Genomic DNA, 19,478 nt, shown 5'->3' on the forward strand with positions numbered 1-19,478 from the left:
ATGCGGACCAGTGCAGGAGACCATACCCGCCTCTCCGACCGGGCCAGAAGGTTTGGTTAAGTACGCAATTTATCCGTCTGAAGCTGCCATCATCACGACTAGCTCCGCGATTCATCGGGCCATTCCCCATTATCCGGCAGGTGGGTGCAGTCTCATATCAACTTCGCCTCCCTCCGTCTCTTAAGATACACAATACTTTCCACGTCTCTCTCCTGAAACCTCTGGTATTGTCATGGCCTTCCAGCATGCCTCCAACTCCCCAACCTGTCGCCTCCGAAGATGACCTCACCTACCAGGTTCGGGAGGTCCTGGATGTGAGAAAACATCGCAAGAAGTGGGAATATCTGTTGGCATGGGAGGGCTTTGGCCCCGAAGAAAACTCCTGGGAGTTATTGGCTAACATCCTGGACCGGAGCCTATTGGACCAGTTCCACAGAGACCACCCGGCTAAACCCAGGCCTCCAGGGAGGCGCCCTAAAGAGGGGGGGGTACTGTTGTGTCCCGCGGCCATGGCAGGCCACGACCGCGGTCCCCTACCTCGTCTGCGGCAGCGACCCCCTGCGGCAGCCTCAGGGGAAAACCCTGACCGGGTGCTCAGTGCCCCGGCTCGGTGCCCCGGCCTGACCGTCGGGGGGAGAGCCGTCCCTGCTGCCCCCGCGCCGTTCCTGCAGCCATTCCTCCGCGGAGGAAATCAAAGATGGCCGCCGCCATCTTTAGGCGCGAGGCCGCGCTCCTTCACAAATTTAAAGGGACCTGATCCCTTTAACAAGCCTCACCTGTCCTGGATCAGCCTGAGCAGAGGAAGTATAAAAGGGAGCTTCTTCTGCTCATTCTCTGACTTGGCAACGTCCTCCAGCGTTGTCTAGTCTGCTTGCTTCGGTGAGTTCCTGAGCTTTGGATCCCTGTTCCTGTTTCGTCTTGGTCTTCTTGGTTCCTGACTTCAGATTGGCTTACGGTCATTCTCTGGTGTGCGACTCGGATTGGCAAGCGGTGATTCTCTGGTGTGACCTCGGACTGGCAAGTGGTGATCCCTTGGACTGGTAAGCAACGGCTCTCTGGCACCTGATCTCAGACCCCTCCTGGACTCCGTCTCCAAGGGCCTGCCTAAGTCCCAGCGGTCCGGGTCCCTACGGGCTCTTCCTGGGGGGACCGCCGACTTCCAGGGCGAAGCTCCAGTCAGCCCTTGCACCAATACTGCGACTCCTCGGGGTCCACCTAAGTCCCAGCGGTCTGGGTCCCTATGGGCTCCTCCTGGGGGCTCCACAGACTTCCAGGGGTGAAGATACAGCTTTTCTTCTAGCCTCCTCATCTGCCTGCAGTCGTCTCCGTCTTCAGAGCAGAGGGTCAACTGCGCTCTTCTTCTGTTCTGCCTTGCTACCCGACGAGAGAACCTACGGATCCTCCACAAGGTATACCATCCTCTCATCGGCCCAAGGGTCCACAAGCCTGAGCATAACAGATATCAAATAACACCCAATAAAACTAATAAAGGTTTAAAAACCCCTGCTGTCCATACCTGGGAGCTCTTGATTTCCAGTCACCCTCAGACTGTTGAGGATTAGAGGGTTAGGGGGCGCACAAACTTTATTCTCTCTCTCTCACAAACATACACTGTCACATACACACACATACATAAATGCTCTTATACACACCTACAACCTCACTCTCACAGTCACTGACATGCTCTCAGGCTCTAAGACCTTCTCTCTCCCCCCACACCCACACACAAGCTCTTATTCCCCTGGATTCTCTCATACACAAACATGCTCGCACTCTTAATGGCTCACACACACACACTCACACACACACGCTCCCAGTCATTCTCACACACACACACACACACACACACACACAGGCAGGTTCCCATTCATTCTCACACCACTCCCCCCAGCCCTCAGGCACGCACACATTCATTCTCACACCACTTCCCCCCAGCCCTCAGGCACGCACACATTCATTCTCACATACACGGACCCCAGTAAGGCACCAATTCATTCTCATACATAGACACACCCTCAGGCAGGCACCCATTCACACACACACTCACCCTCAGGCAAACTCCCATTCATACACATGCACATAGTGAAGGCAGACCCCCCTCTCTTTTTTTTTGCCAGGAACCTCGGAGCCTCTCTCGTTCCTCTGCTGCTGCTGTCACTGCTGCCCCTTGGCTATTGGGGAGGTGCCAATCGCTGCTACTGGCACTGAAGCCCATTCTGCTTCTTCCTCTGTGCAGGCCCCGTGGGCTTCCAGTTCCTCCATACTGATCTTGTACATTGTGAGATCGGCATAGAGAAAGTGCTACTCCAGCACATTCCCAAGATAACATATGCCAATCACTAAAAATTCAAAAATTATTATTATTTTATTTTGCTTTGCTGTCTGATTTTAGTTTTCTAATCAGTTGGTCATAGGCTTTTTTTTCCACCTTCCCTTTCTTGGTCTTTTGCCAATTCTTTTTCAGGGCCTCTCTTTTTTCTGTTTCTTCTTTCTCTACCTGTCTTTTTCCTTCAAACATACACTCAGGTTCTCATTCTCACATGCTGTCTCTCTCTCTCACACACACAGGCACAGCCTCTTACACCCACATGCTGTCTCACACATGCAGCTCTCTCTCATACCGCCGTAACAAGCAAGCTACTCCCCTGCTTTTATGTGGATGCAAATCCTTTTTTCTACATTTCCTCTTGCTGTTGAAGCATAGAGCAATGTTGGAGTCACATTAACCGTGTGTATGTTTATTGAATAAGGGTATTATGGAGGAATTGGGTATTATGGAGGAACTGGAAGCCCACGGGGCCTGCACAGAGGAAGAAGCAGAATGGGCTTCAGTGCCAGTAGCAGCGATTGGCACCTCCCCAATAGCCAAGGGGCAGCAGTGACAGCAGCAGCAGAGGACCGAGGCAACTGTTACCTCCTCGCCCTACTCGACATCTCAGCTGCCTTTGATACCATCAACCATAACCTCCTCATCAACCGGCTATCCGAAATAGGCATCTCAGGCCTAGCCCTACTATGGTTTAAATCCTACTTATCTAACAGAAAGTTCTCCGTCAAGATAGGAAACGCCAACTCCACACTCTATCCCTTGTCTCAAGGTGTCCCACAAGGCTCCTCCCTCTCCTCCACCCTTTTCAACATTTATCTCACACCTCTATGTCAGCTCCTCACAGACCTCGGCCTCAAATTCTACCTCTATGCAGATGACGTTCAAATCGTCATTCCCATTCACAACTCTCTCTCAGATGCCCTTGCCTTCTGGAACACATGTCTTGCCAACATCAATGACTTCCTCACCAACATCCACCTCGCTCTAAACTCCTCCAAAACAGAGCTGCTCCTTATCTCTCCTCACCTCCCTCCCAAACCACCGATCTCCAACGATCCAGCTTTCAACGTCATAACACCCCAACCCACAGTAAGAGACCTTGGGGTTATCATAGATCAACAACTCAATCTCAAAAAACAGATCAACTCCATCCTCAAAGAAGGTTTCTTCAAGCTTCACATCCTGAAGAAACTCAGACCCCTCCTCCACTATCATGACTTCCGCACCGTCGTCCAAGCCACCCTTTCCTCAAAGCTGGACTACTGTAATGCCCTCTTCCTTGGCCTACCCTCCTCCACCACCAAGCCCTTACAAATGCTCCAGAATGCCATCGCCAGGGTCATCACCAACTCAAGGAAAGCTGATCACATTACCCCAATACTCAAAGAACTCCACTGGCTCCCCATCGCATCCCGAATTCTCTTCAAAATTCTAACCATAGTGCACAAGTCCATCCACTCGCACAATTCCAATTGGTTGGATGAACCCTTTCGTCCTATACGCACTGAACGACCCACTCGCACTGTCAACAAAGGCACCCTCTCCATTCCCCCTTTGAAAAAAGCCCACCTCTCCTCTACTAGGGACCGTGCACTATCCATTGCAGGCCCTAAACAATGGAACACCCTCCCTACCACTCTCAGGCTAGAGCCATGTTACGCCAAGTTCAGAAAAAAACTTAAAACATGGCTCTTCCGACAAGCCTACCCTGATTAAGTACACCGACTTCTGCAAGTATCTTGCCTACGCCTTGTATATTCCTGTAAATAGTCCGTTGCAGTTTTTATTTATTGCTTTAATTCCTCCACCTCCTGCTCTTTGTATACTCCTCCTTGTTCGCCCTCCCTGTTCATTGTAATTTCTACCTTTAAAGTTACATTGTAAACCGGTATGATGTATGCATACTAATACCGGTATATAAAAGTTTTTAAATAAATAAATAAATCTCCAGGTAGTAGCCGTCATTCCCGCAAGCCACCCCCATGCCTCTTCTCTTCATTCACATCCTCTAGACAGGTTAATCCTGAAGACAGGTTAATCCACCTTCCAACCCTTGGCTGCCGGATGGTGATGCTATTATCCTCCTGCGTGGCTGCGTTTACCGCGATTACTTAAGTGTCAGATCCAGTCTCAAGAGTAGTGATATTACACTGAGCTCAGTGTTTTCTTGTAAACTGAGTACTCGAATGGTTGTCTGTTAATAGTTATGTTCATGTATTGTTTAATTATCCACAGTTGTCTTTTGCAGATAATATTGGCAGGCTGTGTCAGTGCAGTGGTATATATACCATGACGTCAGCTTTGCTGTCTCCATCTTCTGGAGAGGTGCATAACCCACTGGTGTGGATTAACCTGTCTTCATTAAAGAAAAGGAAATTATCAGGTAAGTAGCAATATCTCCATAACAGCTGATGAATAGAACAACATCCAGTAATTAAAAATTATACAAATTTTCCAAATACCAATAAACTATTTAAAAATAGACGCATCAGACAGCACTCAATAATTAAAATAAAGATAAAAAAAATCTCCTGCTAGCCATACTTGGGATCTTTTGAATTCCAGATGCCCTGTGATTGTTGTGGATTAGCAGGAGGAGAGAGGAGTTGTTGCTCATAAACTTTATTCTCTCTCTCATATGTACACACATGCTTGCTCTCTCATACATACACACATATGCCCTGTCTCTCTTACATGCATTCATACACCACATGCTTTCTCTCTCATACATGTACATACACATACATGTTTTTCTCTCTCATACATATACACACATGGATATGCCCTCTTATACATGTATAAACATGCCCTCTCTCATACACACACTTACAAACCTGCTCTCTCCCTAACTGCTCCTCCCTTGGCAGCACTAGGCCAACAGCAACAGCCTCATCCTTCAGCCCCCGCAGCCCATGGTGCTCTTCCTTTCTTCAGGCCTGTGGGGGCTGTTGCTTCTCTGCCTTCTGCGCAGCTTCCTACAACTGAGCAGAGACCGGGGCTAATGTTACAGCTTCCTGAGTGGGCGTGGCCATGCTGTTTAGCTGCAGCTGTCCTTCCTGCTCTTCATTGTAGTGCGGCCCAGGCCAGTACCACTTCTTCATGTGGCGACAGCTCACGCCTCTTCTTCCCGCCTATGTTGGCATCGGCATGATCTCTCCTTCTTCCCGCCCACGCGGGACCATACCATGGTGCTTTCTCTTCCAGCCACTTGGGCGGGAAGAAGGAGAGACCATGCCAGTGCCACCCACCGATCGGTGGTGCCCTAGGAGGTTGCCTAGTCCACCTAGAGCTTCCACCGGCCCTGCCCAAAAGAGGAAACCCACACCTTTCTCCCCTGGAAAAGAATGTCTAAATTTATTTCAAGCTTATGATCACACCAGCAGTAATGCTCAAAGTATATTTAAAATGACATTATTTTGCTTATTATACTAGAACAGAGAATTGCACACTGCTGCCCTTTAAATTAATGGTGTGCTATTTCTCAAATGTTTTCCTTCTAGATGTATGAGAACCACATATCTTATGTCATCAATATGGAGGGGAAGGAGCGTATTATTCACCTGAAGAAACAGTAAGAGCTTGATCTACTCTAATCAGAGGAACTTGTTAATTATATAGCAGTTTATAAAATGTAAACGGAATACTGGCAAAATTAGTCTGGACAAGTCATCTGACACTTAAAATAAGCAAATTCATGACCAGGGTATGTATTTCATTACCGAAGAGATTTTAAAACATTTTTGGTTAAGGTAGTCCACTCCCAATTGTGAATGGTGACTCTTACTGGTGCCTCAGGTAGATATAATATATGTAAAGCATGAATACAGCACAGACAGCTGAAGAGCAGATCTTCATCAGATTCCCATGCAGATGTCACAAGAAAAGCATGAACACAGCACAGATAACTAAAGAATGGTCTCAGAATACTGTATCTTTAAGAATAAAAACTAGACTGTATTAAAAGTTGCATATCTGTTATTGTAAAACATGTAAAACTGTAATAAATAACAGGGTGAGAAATAAAAAGAAGGTACAAGACTAGGGCAAACAGAGGCAGGAATTTAACAAATAAACTATAGTTTCCTTCTCATCCTGCCATACTAGTCCAGAACGATTGGGTTATGTTGCCCTTCCAGGAGATGGAGGCAGAGAACATGACTTTTTCTGTGACATCATCACTGCTTATTTGTGATGCAGTGTCAGTTAAAGCCATTCTCCGTGGACATGCACAATAAACTGTTACACAAGATGGGTGACATCATTTGACGGTATTGAGTCAGGTCTTTTTCTTAGCATTCAGACAGGTTAATCCACACCAGTGGGTTATGCACCTCTACCAGCAGATGGAGACAGACCAAAGCTGACGTCATGGTATATATACTCCTGCACTGACATTTGCCTGCCAGTATTCTCCGACTCCAGGGATAGTGGACGTGCATCTCCCTATTGGGGATTGCTTTAAAAAAAATAGAAAATGAAAGGAGAAAAGAAGAAGTGCAGTTAGTGTAGCTTGGTTCAAAAAAGGTTTGGATAAGTTCTTGGAGGAGAAGTGAATTAACTGCTATTAATCAAGTTTACTTAGGGAATAGCCACTGCTACTAATTGCAGCAGTAGCATGGGATCTTCTTAGTGTTTGGTTAATTGCCAGGTTCTTGTGGCCTGGTTTGGCCTCTGTTGGAAAGAGGATGCCTGGCTTGATGGACCCTTAGTCTGACCCAGCATGGCAATTTCTTATGTTCTTATGTTAAGGAATTTAATTTGCCCCACTCTCCTGTGGTGATGCCTTATGGTCCCTCCCTCAATCGAGTTTTACTGAGGTGATATCTGCGGATCCCTCTCTCAGTAGAGTGCCTCAGTCCAGTAAGCTGGTTTTCCGATGTGGACTTTGCTGTAGAGATAGACACAACTCTTTTGCTACTCATACATTCATTCTCATACTACACATACATGCTTTACCCCCACATTACCATACTCACTTCCATACTAAACCATACTTTATATATCCATAAAAGATAGACTGTACTATCCATAAAAGATAGACTGGACTTGGTTTGAAAAATCTGTGTAAGACATTGTATAATATTGGATTTAAAACAAGGGAAGACTTGTCTGCAAAAATATACTGATTCAATGTATTGGTTATAAAGCATTAAGTGGAAGTTATAAGGTATTGTACCTCAAATGTGAACATGTGAAAGCCTTATTTTTATGGATATATAAAGTATGGTTTAGTATGGAAGTGAGTATGGTAATGTGGGGGTAAAGCATGTATGTGTAGTATGAGAATGAATGTGTGAGTAGCAAAAGAGTTGTGTGTATGGTATGTGTTTTAATGTTTCACATAGGTCCATTGTAAATGGTTAATAAAGAAGTTGATTCAAATGGATCTAAATATCGTATAATAGTCATTGGATTACCTCCATTTTTTTATGATATAAGTTCCTCAACCTAGGGCAGAAGAGGAAACTATATATCAAGTACATGAAGTACTAGATGTCCGGAAACGAGGCAACATATGGGAATACCTCCTTGCATGGGAGGGATTCGGACCGGAGGAGAATTCTTGGGTGCCTGATAAGAACATCCTGGATAAAACACTTCTCCAGAACTTTCACAATGAACATCCAGGTAAACCCAAGCCTTCTAGAGGGAGGCCTAAAGGAGGGGGTATTGTTACGGCCGTGGCAAGCCGCAACCGGGACCGACTGTCATGGCCGCCAGTGTTGGGTTGGTTTGGAGGCTCCTGCAGGAGCAGGGGGCCTCTTCCGGCGTTCTCCCCGCGGCCATGGCCGCTGCTAGGCTGGCCGCAGGGCCCAACTAGGCTGCGATGACTCCTCCCCCTTCCTGGCTGCCTTAGAGCCGTGTGCGCGGCTGAAGATAAGATTTAAAGGGGCCATGACAGGAAGTTGTCGTGGCTCCCTCCTGAGACTCCTCCCTCATTTTTAGGTATTTAAGGCAAGGTCTGCTCCTCAGACCTTGCTTTGGTATTGAGGCTCGTGCTTGGTTTCCGGTGCCTGTGTTCCTGGACTTGCTTGGTTCTTCGTCCCGCTTCTGCTCCTCCTCTTCGTTGGATTGACTCTTTGGCTCCTGACCTTCGACCGGCTGTGGTGAGTTCCTGGCATTGACTTTGGATTGGCTTTGGACCCTTCTCCTGTGTTGCTCCTGGACTGGCTTCAGACCTCTCTCCTGTCTGTTCCCGGACTGACTTTGGACCGCTCTCTGTACTTCGACCCTTGGACCGGCTTTGGACTCTCCTTCGACTTCTACTCCCGGACTATCTACGACCAGCCGGAGGCGCCAGCCATCTGGAATCCACAACCTGCAAGAGGCACCTGTGTCCAGACCTTCATTAGTCTTCAGGGAGTTCCTTAAGTCCCAGCGGCCGGTTCCTACAGGCTCCTCCTGGGGGGATCACAAGCTTCCAGTGCGAAGTCTTCTTTCAACACATCTCATCGAGCCTTGCCCTCCGACAGTAGGGACCTAACGGGTTCTCTGTCCGTTTGGGTAGCACCAACTCTACCTCGGAACAGGAGGAGGCCCGGTAGCAGGGTCCCCACCGCAGATCGGCCCGAGAAGATCAGGGCTGCTGCAGAGCCCATCCTGCAGCGACCCATGAAGAGGGGGCCCAGAGGTAAGAGAGAGGCTGAGGGCCCGTAGAGTGTGTGTATGAGATGAGTTGAGAGATTGTGTGCGTGTATGAGATGAGTTGAGAGATTGTGTCTGTGCGTGTATAAGATGAGTTGAGAGATTGTGTGTGGGAGTGAGGACCTGAATGTTTGCAGAGACAGCATGTGAGAGCCTGTGTGTGTGAGAGAGAGACAGCATGTGACAGTGAGAGCCTGTGTGTATGAATGATTGTATGAGAGAGAGCATGTGACAGTGAGAGCCTGTGCTTGAGCAAGACAGCATGTGGGAGTGAGAGAGAGCCTGGGTGTGTGAGAGTCAGACAGCATGTGCCAGTGAGAGACTGTGTATGAATGATTGTATGAGAGAGAGCATGTGAGAGCCTGTGTGTGTGTGAGAGAGAGAAAGCATGTGAGAATGAGAACCTGACTGTGTGCTTGAGGGAAGAAGATAGATGGAGAGAAAAGAAATAGAAAAAAAAGACAATATGAAAGGAATTGGCAAAAAAATAAAAAAGGGGAGGTGGAACAAAAAAGCCTGTGACCAACCGATTAGAAAACTAAGATCAGACAGCAAAGGTAAAAAAATAAATAAATTACTTTTTACTGATTGGCACATGTAATCTTTGGTAATGTGTAAGAGTAGTACTTTCTCTATGCGGATCTCACAATGTACGAGATCAACTTGGAGGAAGTGGAAACCCACGGGTCCTGCACAGAGGAGGCAGCAAAATGGGCCAGTAGCAGTAATCAGCGCCTCCCCAATAGCCATGCGGCATCAGTGACAGTGACAGCAGAGGAATGAGAAAGGTTCCGAGGTTGCTGGCAAAAGAAAGAGAGGGGGTCTGCCTTTAGTGTGTACGTGTGTATGAATGGGAATCTGCCTGGGGGTGTATATGTGTGAATGCATGGGTGCCTACCTGAGAGTGTGTCTGTGTATGAGAATGAATGGGTGTCTTCCTGGGGTTTGTATGTGTGAGAATAGGTGCCTGCCTGTGTGTGGTGTATATGTGTGTATGAGAATGAATTGATGCCTGCCTGGGGGTCTGTGTGTGTGAGAATGAATGTGTGCATGCCTGGGGGATGGTGAGGGAGTGGTGTGAAAATGAATGGGAGCTGGCCTGGGGGTCAGTTTCAGTGTGTGAGAATGACTGGGAGCTTGCCTGGGTGTGTGTGTTTGTGTGAGAATGATTGGGAACTTGCCTGGGTGTGTGTGTTTGTGTGTATATGAGGGAGCCAGAGAGAGTGAGAGCATGAGTGTGTATGAGAAAATCCAGGGGAGTAAGAGTTTGTGTGTGTGGGGGGGGGGGGGGTGTGGAGGGGGAGAGAGTGTCTTAGAGCCTGAGAGTGTGTCAGTATCTGTGAGAGCGAGAGGTTATGATGGGTATAAGAGCATGAATGTGTATGTATGTGACAGTGTATGTGTGAGAGAGAATGGACATGTATGTGTGAGAGAGAGAGGATAACCTCCAAATCCTTGACAATATCAGGGTGACTGGAAATCAAGAGCTCCCACGTATGGACTGCAGGGGCTTTTTAAAATCCATATTAATTTTAATTATTGGGTGTTATTTGATATATGTGCTGTTTTGAAATATTTTATTGGTGTTTGGGAAATTGTAAGAAATGTATATGATTTTAATTAATAGAAATTCTATTTATCAGTAGTTTTAAAATATTCTTTTATTAGTATGGTTTTACTATTATAACTGATGCTTTATGTTTCTTGATTTTATTAGTTTTATGAGGAATGGTGGTTCTGTTTTTCCATTGTTAATACACAGTCTTGCTTCTTGGGGTTTCCATTTCAGTTTTTGTCTAATTTGTGCTCCTTTATTTTGTATTCTTTATTTGGTGAGGGTCTGTCTCTGCTCTGTGTGTGTGACCATGATGAGATCATAGGGATCTATAGCAGTCTGGTTTGTTTTGTTTCCTCAGTAGGTGGTGTATTGGTATTCTAGGACCCAGTGTAATATTTACCCTTGCTTCTTCACAGGTAGGGTTATTGTTGTTTGAGTCCTTGGTGTTATTACTGTTATGTTACAATGGGATTGCAGTATAGATTTTGAGTGTCTTTTTGCGGGGTTTTGGGTTAGTTCACAATGTGCCTGGCAGTGGAAGGTGTTTGTGCTGCTGTTACTGTGAGGTGACACCAGAATTTGAAAATATCTTTTAGTATGATGAGCTGTAAGGGAAACATCCAAGCTCCATTGTTTGGGGGAATTTCAGTGGATGCACAGAGTTAGAGAACTGGAGATGCAGGATTTATATTGACATTCTGTCCCTTCCTATAAATTCCAGACTTCACTCTCATAGCCATATAGAATTAGTTGAATGAGGCTATTAAATAATTTTATAGTATGAAACTGGCCAGCTTTTTAAAGTTACGCAGAAGAACCTTTGGACTTTTTTTATTAACACCAAATATTCAAAAGTTGTGTTCATCCCATCAAGCTCATATATCTCATTAAAGAGGTAAATTGAATAACACAAAAACTTTGTTTTATTATTTTTACTCATAAATTATAACAATAACATTAATCTTGGAATATTATATATTTTTAATATAAATGAAAGGTTTTCACAAGATAGGTTGTGTTGTGAAACATTTTATTATATATATATTTAAGGAAACATACATAAATTGTCGAAATACATTTCGTTCGTTTAACCTTTAACCTCTGGTTTGCTAGTAGACTGAATTACTGTGTCACAAAATTATGTTTGTCTAAAAAGTGTTCACCAACATGAAAAGTTTGGAAAGCTGTGGTCTAAAAGTTCAAACAGTGACATCTCTTCTTGAAAAGAGGCATAAATCAGAACCAAGAGAAAAATCTTGGTCATTTTATCTGCTTAATAGGCAACAGACTATGCAAACTTTGGCTAGTTGAGCCCATGGGTGCAAGCAGCTAGATACAGGTAAAAGGGTTTGCGCATACATATTGAGGAGGGTTGGGGGACTGGCTCATCTAGCCTACATTACTGATAGAAAATCTTTCCTTGGTGATAAATGTGTTAGTAAAATTCTTATTCCATTCCATAATATTTTTTTGGTGGGGGGTATTTGTTCTTTCTTTTAGGACATTTTTATCATCTGACTTCAGAGTTAATACCTACAGTGGCCTGGGGACTTTGAGATCTTATCTTCCCAACATTGAGGTACAGTTTCGCTAGCTCTGCTGGATTCTTGTTTCACCTTCAGTCCTGTAGTCAAATCAGCTGTTTGAAGATCTGGGATGTGGTGTCTGAGCTGTTTTGGTGATAGTAGGGTACAAGGGATGACAACCAAATCCTCTTCTCCTACCTGCCTACGAACTCAAATTTAAACAATGCATTGCAGCTGTTGAATGCTGATTCCTGAACATACCCAGATCAGTCCAGAAAAGTGGGTTGTGTATCCCTACCAGCAGGTGGAGTCAGAGAACAATTAGAACTTTGGGCACTGCTACATAACGAGAGTGCCACTTGCAGTCACTCAGTATTTCTTTGACTCCAGTGGGTGATACAGATGCGCACCTGCAGTTTTTAGTTATATTTTTTATTTAGTTAGTTTGAATTTAATTTTTTGGTTTATGGTCGCTTCCTGAGGTGTTAGGCTCCTTCGTGGACCATCCCTCAGTAGAAGCCGGGCGTCCGGGGAATTGGATATTCCTGTCAGGGTTTCGCCCACCACAGTTCGGTGTCTGACGACCAGGGGCTCCTGGCTACTCACCACCGTCTCTGCTACAGCTGCTCCCTTGTCTCCTGTAACAGCTTTTCTCTGTGTCTTGGAAAAGTTTATTAAAAAAAAAAAAAAAAAGCTGTTTTCACTGCGGCTGACTGACAGTCTTCAGTGCTGAGGTAAGGAGAGGTGCAGGAGGGACCGGATCTTTTAAGGCCGGCTGGGGAAGCTGTTAGCAGTGTTCCCCTCAGCTCCCGGGGCTCCAGGTCTTTTTCTGAGGGCAAGGGTGAGTTTTTTTCTCCAAGTGCCTCGTTTACTCGCCGCTTCCCTGCTGGGGGCCTTGTGATTTCACTATAGACAGGCTCCTTTCCCGCGGCACAGCTGCGCGCAGTTTTTTCTCCTCAGCCGGTAGTTTCTGAGCCCACAGCACGAAGAATTTGTTTTTCTGGTCCTGCCTTACTGAAAATGTAATTTTTTCCGCATCGCGGCTCCAACTGTTTCTTTTTTTTATTCACGCCCTTTTCTCACTTCAGGCTATCAGCGTGATGCTGCGCATGACACCGAAAACAGAATCTCGGCCAGGCGTTAGATGTGGCCTCCTTATGTGCAGCGTGTTCCCCGTGGTTAGAGGACTCTTCAAGGCTTCTTGCCTCCTCCCTCGGGGAGGGAACGTCTGTCTCGCCTTTGGCTTCGCGGGAAGAGGATTCTCTGCCTGTTCTAGCCCCGGTGAGGGAAGACCTCACCGGGGGAACTGATGATATCACCCCAGCTGACTCTCCAGTGGGGGAGGGGGACCCGGAGGGGTTTTCCCCAAAATTTGTCCTCTTTATGCACCAGGCTTTCCTGGTAAGGAAATGCTCAGCGGTAAAGCAGCCCAGTCTCTTGGGGGCAGGTTCGGACCCGCCTGAGAAAAGAGGTCGGGTACCGACCCTCGTCAGCGCCTCCCTGATCAGGCTCACCCCATAGCGGATTCTCCCCAGGGTACGTGAGATCCGATCCCGGGGGCTGGGGCAACGCCGGCTTCTGGGGTAGTAGAGGCGGCAGACCTGGATCCGCGGCCAGATCCGGCTGATGTGGATGCTGATGATCCGAATGAGCCCGATGAACCTCTTGCGGAGGGGGTTGACCCCAGCGTGGTGCGTTTGTTCAAGTGGAATGAGTTAAGACCCCTTATTCCCCAGGTCCTTGAAGTTCTGGGGCATAAGATTTCTCAAGAAGAGTCTGACAACGAGGGTGTCAATCCAGTCCTCGATGGCATTAAGGGTCCCACAACATCTTTTCCTCTGCCTAAGAAGGTTCGCAAACTAGTGACCGGGGAGTGGGAGACTCCTGATTCCAGCTTGAAGGTGGGCAGAGCTATGGCGAAACTGTACCCGTTATCGTCTGATGTTTTGGATTTACTGAAGATTCCAAAGGTGGATGTTACACCGCGATCTCGGCTGTCACGAAAAAGACCACTATCCCAGTTGCTGGGCGGCTGCCCTTAAGGATATGCAGGACCGCAAGCTGGAGATCCAGTTGAAGTGAGCATTTGAGGTTGCTGCACTAAGCCTTCGGGCAGCGGTTTGGCTAGCCTCATGCAGAGGGCCTGTCTGTGTTGGGTCCAGGGACCGGTACGGGCGACGGTGGGGCTCTGCAGTCCACCTGCCTAGAAGCAGGCATCGCTTATGTTGCAGATGCTTTGTATGATCTGGTAAGGACCTCGGCGAGAGGTATGGTGTCCTTGATGTCAGTGCGGCATCTCCTCTGGCTGTGAAATTGGGCGGCGGATTTGTCCTCCAAGTCCCAGCTTTGTAATCTACCCTTTAAGGGCAAGCTTTTGTTTGGGGAGGATCTGGATCAGCTGGTAAAGCTGCTTGCCGAATCCAAGGGCAATCGGTTGCCAGAAGATAAAGAAAGTCTTCCCTCCTCGAGCTAGGTTTAGGGACTCTTGCCGCTTCAGAGCGGGTAGATATTCCGCACCTCCTGCTTCTAAACCTGCTTCGGGGCGCCAGCAGTCCTTTCGAGGGGGTCGCCGGCCCAGAAGAGATATGGGACATCTTGATGCAGGAAGTAATAAAAACCCCCAATGAAGCCACTCCGTCGTCGAAGCTGTCGGAAGCAGATTATCCAACTTTTACACGGAATGGGCAAGAATTACATCAGACCATTGGGTCTTAGAAATGATCAAAGACGGGTATGTACTGGAATTCTCGTGGTTTTTGTAGGGTCTGCACTGGAATTCTCGAGGGTATGCACTGGAATTCTCGAGGTTTTTGTAGAGTCCCAAGTGGCCTCAAGTGTGAAGCGAGAGGCGGTCCGGGTGACTCTACAACGATTTCTCGAGCTCAAAGCTATTGTCCCAGTTCCAGAGGCTCAACAGGGACGAGGTCGGTACTCCGTGTACTTTGTGGTCCCCAAGAAAGAGGGCACGTTTCGGCCCATCCTCGATCTGCAGAAGGTGAATTGTTGCTTTCGGGTTCCTCGCTTTCATATGGAAACCCTGAGGACAGTGATGGCTGCGATTCGAAAAGGGGAATTTCTCGCTTCTCTGGACCTCATGGAGGCATTTTTACACATTCCGATCTGGCTGAATCACCAGAGGTTTCTGTGGTTCAAGGTCTTGGGACGACACTTCCAATTTCGAGCCCTCCCATTTGGTCTTGCAACAGCTCCTCGCACGTTCACCAAGGTGATGGTGGTGGTAGCAGCCTTCCTTCGTCAGGAGGGAATCTTGGTCCACCCTTACCTGGACGACTGGTCTTGGGAGGACTGCGAGAGATCAGTGCACATGGTGATTTTCACATTGTGATCCTTAGGTTGGGTACTCAATGTGCAGAAGAGTCACTTGGAACCCACTCAGAAGTTGATTTATCTCGGAGCACAATTCAATACCTTGCTGGGCAAAGTGTTTCTAGTGGCGAACCGAAAAGGGAAGTTTCAGGAACAAATACATTCCCTTTTTCGAAGGAACAATCCCACAGTGTGGCATCATCTTCAGGTCCTGGGCTCCATGGCTTCAACCTTGGACTTGGTTCCTTGGGCGTTCACTCACTTAAGACCTTTACAGCGTGCGCTTTTGTCTCGCTGGAGCTCGGTGTTGGAACAATTCCATCTACCTATGCCTCTACATCCGGTCTAGAGCCAGTCTGTCATGGTGGCTTTCACTGGACAATCTGGAACGGTGGGTAGATTTGGACACTTCGAATTGGTTGATAATCTCCACGAATGCCAGCCTCTCAGGTTGGGGGGCAGTGTGTGCAGACAGGTCCGCCCAAGGGCTTTGGTCGGCGATGGAAAGATCCTTGTCCATAAACCGGCTCGAGACCAGGGCTGTACGTCTGGCCCTGCGGACGTTTCTTCCCTTGATCCAGGGCAGAATGGTGCGAGTCTTCTCGGACAATGCGACAATGGTGGCGAACATCAACCGGCAAGGCGGGACTTGAAGTCCTGCCGTAGCACTGGGGGCACGTCTTCTGTTCACCTGAGCGGAGCGCCATCTCGAGGGCATTGCGTTATCCCATGTCGCGGGAGTAGAGAATGTGCAAGCCGATTATCTCAGCCGTCAGCAACTAGACCCAGGGGAATGGGAACTATCTCTCGAGGCATAGAATCTCATTTGTGCCAGATGGGGAACTACTCAGCTGGATCTGATGGCAACGCAGGCTAACGCAAAAACAGTTTGTTTTTTCAGCCGTCGCCGAGAACAGGGCTCGGTAGGCATAGACGCTCTTGTGTGTCCTTGGCCCACGGGGATTCTTCTGTATGCCTTCCCGCCCTGGCCCATCATAGGTCGGATTCTCCGTCACATAGAGTGGCACCCAGGTGATTCTGGTGGCGCCGGAATGGCCATGTTGTCTGTGGTTTGTGGATCTGGTACGCTTAGTTCTAGAGGGTCCACTTCAGCTGGCTCATCTAAAGCATCTGCTCCGTCAGGGGCCCATATTTTTGGATCGGGAAGATCGCTTCTGTCTCGCGGTTTGGCTTTTGATAAGTAACGTTTATGCTTGAGGGGTTATTCAGAACAAGTCATTTCCACCCTCCTACAGGCGAGACGTCCAGCCACCTCTATGGCCTATGAGAGTTTGGAAGCTTTTTGAGACGTGGTGTCATCAGCGTTCCTGCAACCCTTTAGCGGTGCATGTTTCTCAGATGCTTGACTTTCTGAAACAGGGCCTCACTAAGGGCTTGGCGTTCAATTCCCTTCATAAGAACATAAGAAATTGCCATGCTGGGTCAGACCAAGGGTCCATCAAGCCCAGCATCCTGTTTCCAACAGAGGCCAAAACCAGGCCACAAAAACCTGGCAATTACCCAAACACTAAGAAGAACCCATGCTACTGATGCAATTAATAGCAGTGGCTATTCCCTAAGTATAATTGATTAATAGCCATTAATGGACTTCTCCTCCAAGAACTTATCCAAACCTTTTTTGAACCCAGCTACACTAACTGCACTAACTACATCCCCTGGCAACAAATTCCAGAGCTTTATTGTGCGTTGAGTGAAAAATAATTTTCTCTGTTTAGTCTTAAATGTGCTATTTGCTAACTTCATGGAATGCCCCATAGTCCTTTTATTATTCGAAAGTGTAAATAACCGAGTCACATCTACTTGTTCAAGACCTCTCATGATCTTAAAGACCTCTATCATATCCCCCCTCAGCCATCTCTTCTCCAAGCTGAACAGCCCCAACCTCTTCAGCCTTTCCTCATAGGGGAGCTGTTCCATCCCCTTTATCATTTTGGTTGCCCTTCTCTGTACCTTCTCCATCGCAACTATATCTTTTTTGAGATGCGGCGACCAGAATTGTACACAGTATTCAAGGTGCGGTCTCACCATGGAGCGATACAGAGGCATTATGACATTTTCCGTTCTATTAACCATTCCCTTCCTAATAATTCCTAACATTCTATTTGCTTTTTTGACTGCTGCAGCACACTGAGCCGATGATTTTAAAGTATTATCCACTATGATGCCTAGATCTTTTTCCTGGGTGGTAGCTCCTAATATGGAACCTAACATCGTGTAACTACAGCAAGGGTTATTTTTCCCTATATGCAATACCTTGCACTTGTCCACATTAAATTTCATCTGCCATTTGGATGTTCAATCTTCCAGTCTTGCAAGGTCCTCGTGTAATGTATCACAGTCTGCTTGTGATTTAACTACTCTGAATAATTTTGTATCATCCGCAAATTTGATAACCTCACTCGTCGTATTCCTTTCCAGATCATTTATATATATATTGAAAAGCACCGGTCCAAGTACAGATCCCTGAGGCACTCCACTGTTTACCCTTTTCCACTGAGAAAATTGACCATTTAATCCTACTCTCTGTTTCCTGTCTTTTAACCAGTTTGTAATCCACGAAAGGACGTCGCCTCCTATCCCATGACTTTTTAGTTTTCGTAGAAGCCTCTCATGAGGGACTTTGTCAAACGCCTTCTGAAAATCCAAATACACTACATCTACTGGTTCACCTTTATCCTCATGTTTATTAACCCCTTCAAAAAAATGAAGCAGATTTGTTAGGCAAGACTTCCCTTGGGTAAATCCATGTTGACTGTGTTCCATCTAAACCTCAAGCCCATTCCTATAGCCACCCCACCCAGACTAGAAATAGGCCTCTTCAGGTCAGCCACCTTGCAAATCTGTTTGATATACGCACCCCCCACTTACCTAGAAGCTAACCCTTCGCCCCTAATCGAATTCATTGTTGACTGGATAAAACCTGACATCCCCTCCTTCATTCTGGGAGATTTTAACCTCCATGTTGATTCCCTCCTTCACACACCTTCATGCGAATCCTTACTACAGGCTCTACTTGCTCTAGGATTCCGGCAAATCATTACTTCCCCCACCCACAAAGCCGGACACACGTTAGACCTAATGTTTGTCAACTCAGCTGTCCGTGTTACCAACCATCCAACCTCCAACCCCATACCATGGTCTGACCACTTCTTGATAGAAGGCCTTTTCTCTATCAACACCCCTCCCCCCAGCAACAACAACAACAATAAGACCATAACTTTCAGAAAACTCTGCCCTAGTTCCAACCTAGCGAACGCACTAACCTCCTCACTATCCAATCTAAACTGCTTAGATCCGGATAGAGCACTAGCATTCTGGAACAACCTCACAGGAGTCATCGCCAACAAACTCTGCCCAGTCTCCAAAAAAGTTATAAGGAAATCCTCAAAACCCACCAACCCATGGTACACTCCAGAGCTTAGAACCCTAAAAACTACTCTAAGGCAAAAGGAGAGACAATGGCGCAAAGACCAGACCCCCCAAAATTTACAAATCAGCTCTGCACAGCTACAGACTCTCCACCCAAAACCTAAACGAGATTATTACGCCAATAAAATCCATGATTTCAGATTCAACCCCAAAATACTCTTCTCCTACGTTTCAAATCTTACCACTCCTATCCCTCCTACTACTCCTGACTATGATGCCGCCGCCAAATGCGAGGAACTAGCCAACTACTTCGTCAACAAAATTGCAACCCTCCTAAAGAGATTCCCCCCCTTGACGAACAGTCCCTCACCCACCTTGCCTGTTCCTTCCACCTCCACCCAACCCTCAATGCCTGCTCTTGACTTTACCTCCACCATAGAAATCCAATCTATCCTCAAAAAGCTCAAACCTTCTTCCCATCCTGAAGACCTTATACCCTCCAAAGCACTACTAGCCATACCTGACGCAATAGCCAAAGCCATAGCAGACATCATCAACTGCTCTATTGCCCATGGGTCTGTCCCAGATGCTCTCAAGCACGCAGTAGTCAGACCTCTTCTCAAGAAACCCTCACTTGACCCTTAAGATCCCTCTAATTTCCGGCCAATCTCCAACCTCCTCTTCATTGCCAAACTATTAGAAA

The 19,478-nt window shown here is 47.0% G+C and overlaps 1 protein-coding gene across 3 annotated transcripts in view; it reads left to right on the forward strand.

Moving 5' to 3' along the window:
* LOC115092750 (disintegrin and metalloproteinase domain-containing protein 9-like) overlaps positions 1–19,478 on the forward strand; it is a 384,934-nt gene that overhangs the window by 23,462 nt on the left and 341,994 nt on the right. For all 3 annotated transcript variants that reach the window (XM_029604043.1, XM_029604042.1, XM_029604044.1), the window contains exons 4-5: positions 5,830–5,900; positions 12,033–12,111. In XM_029604043.1, the coding sequence (XP_029459903.1) occupies positions 5,830–5,900; positions 12,033–12,111 (150 nt within the window). The remainder of the gene's footprint in view (positions 1–5,829; positions 5,901–12,032; positions 12,112–19,478) is intronic.

Source organism: Rhinatrema bivittatum, chromosome 5 (assembly GCF_901001135.1).
Source record: "Rhinatrema bivittatum chromosome 5, aRhiBiv1.1, whole genome shotgun sequence".
Taxonomy (NCBI): Eukaryota; Metazoa; Chordata; class Amphibia; order Gymnophiona; family Rhinatrematidae; genus Rhinatrema; species Rhinatrema bivittatum.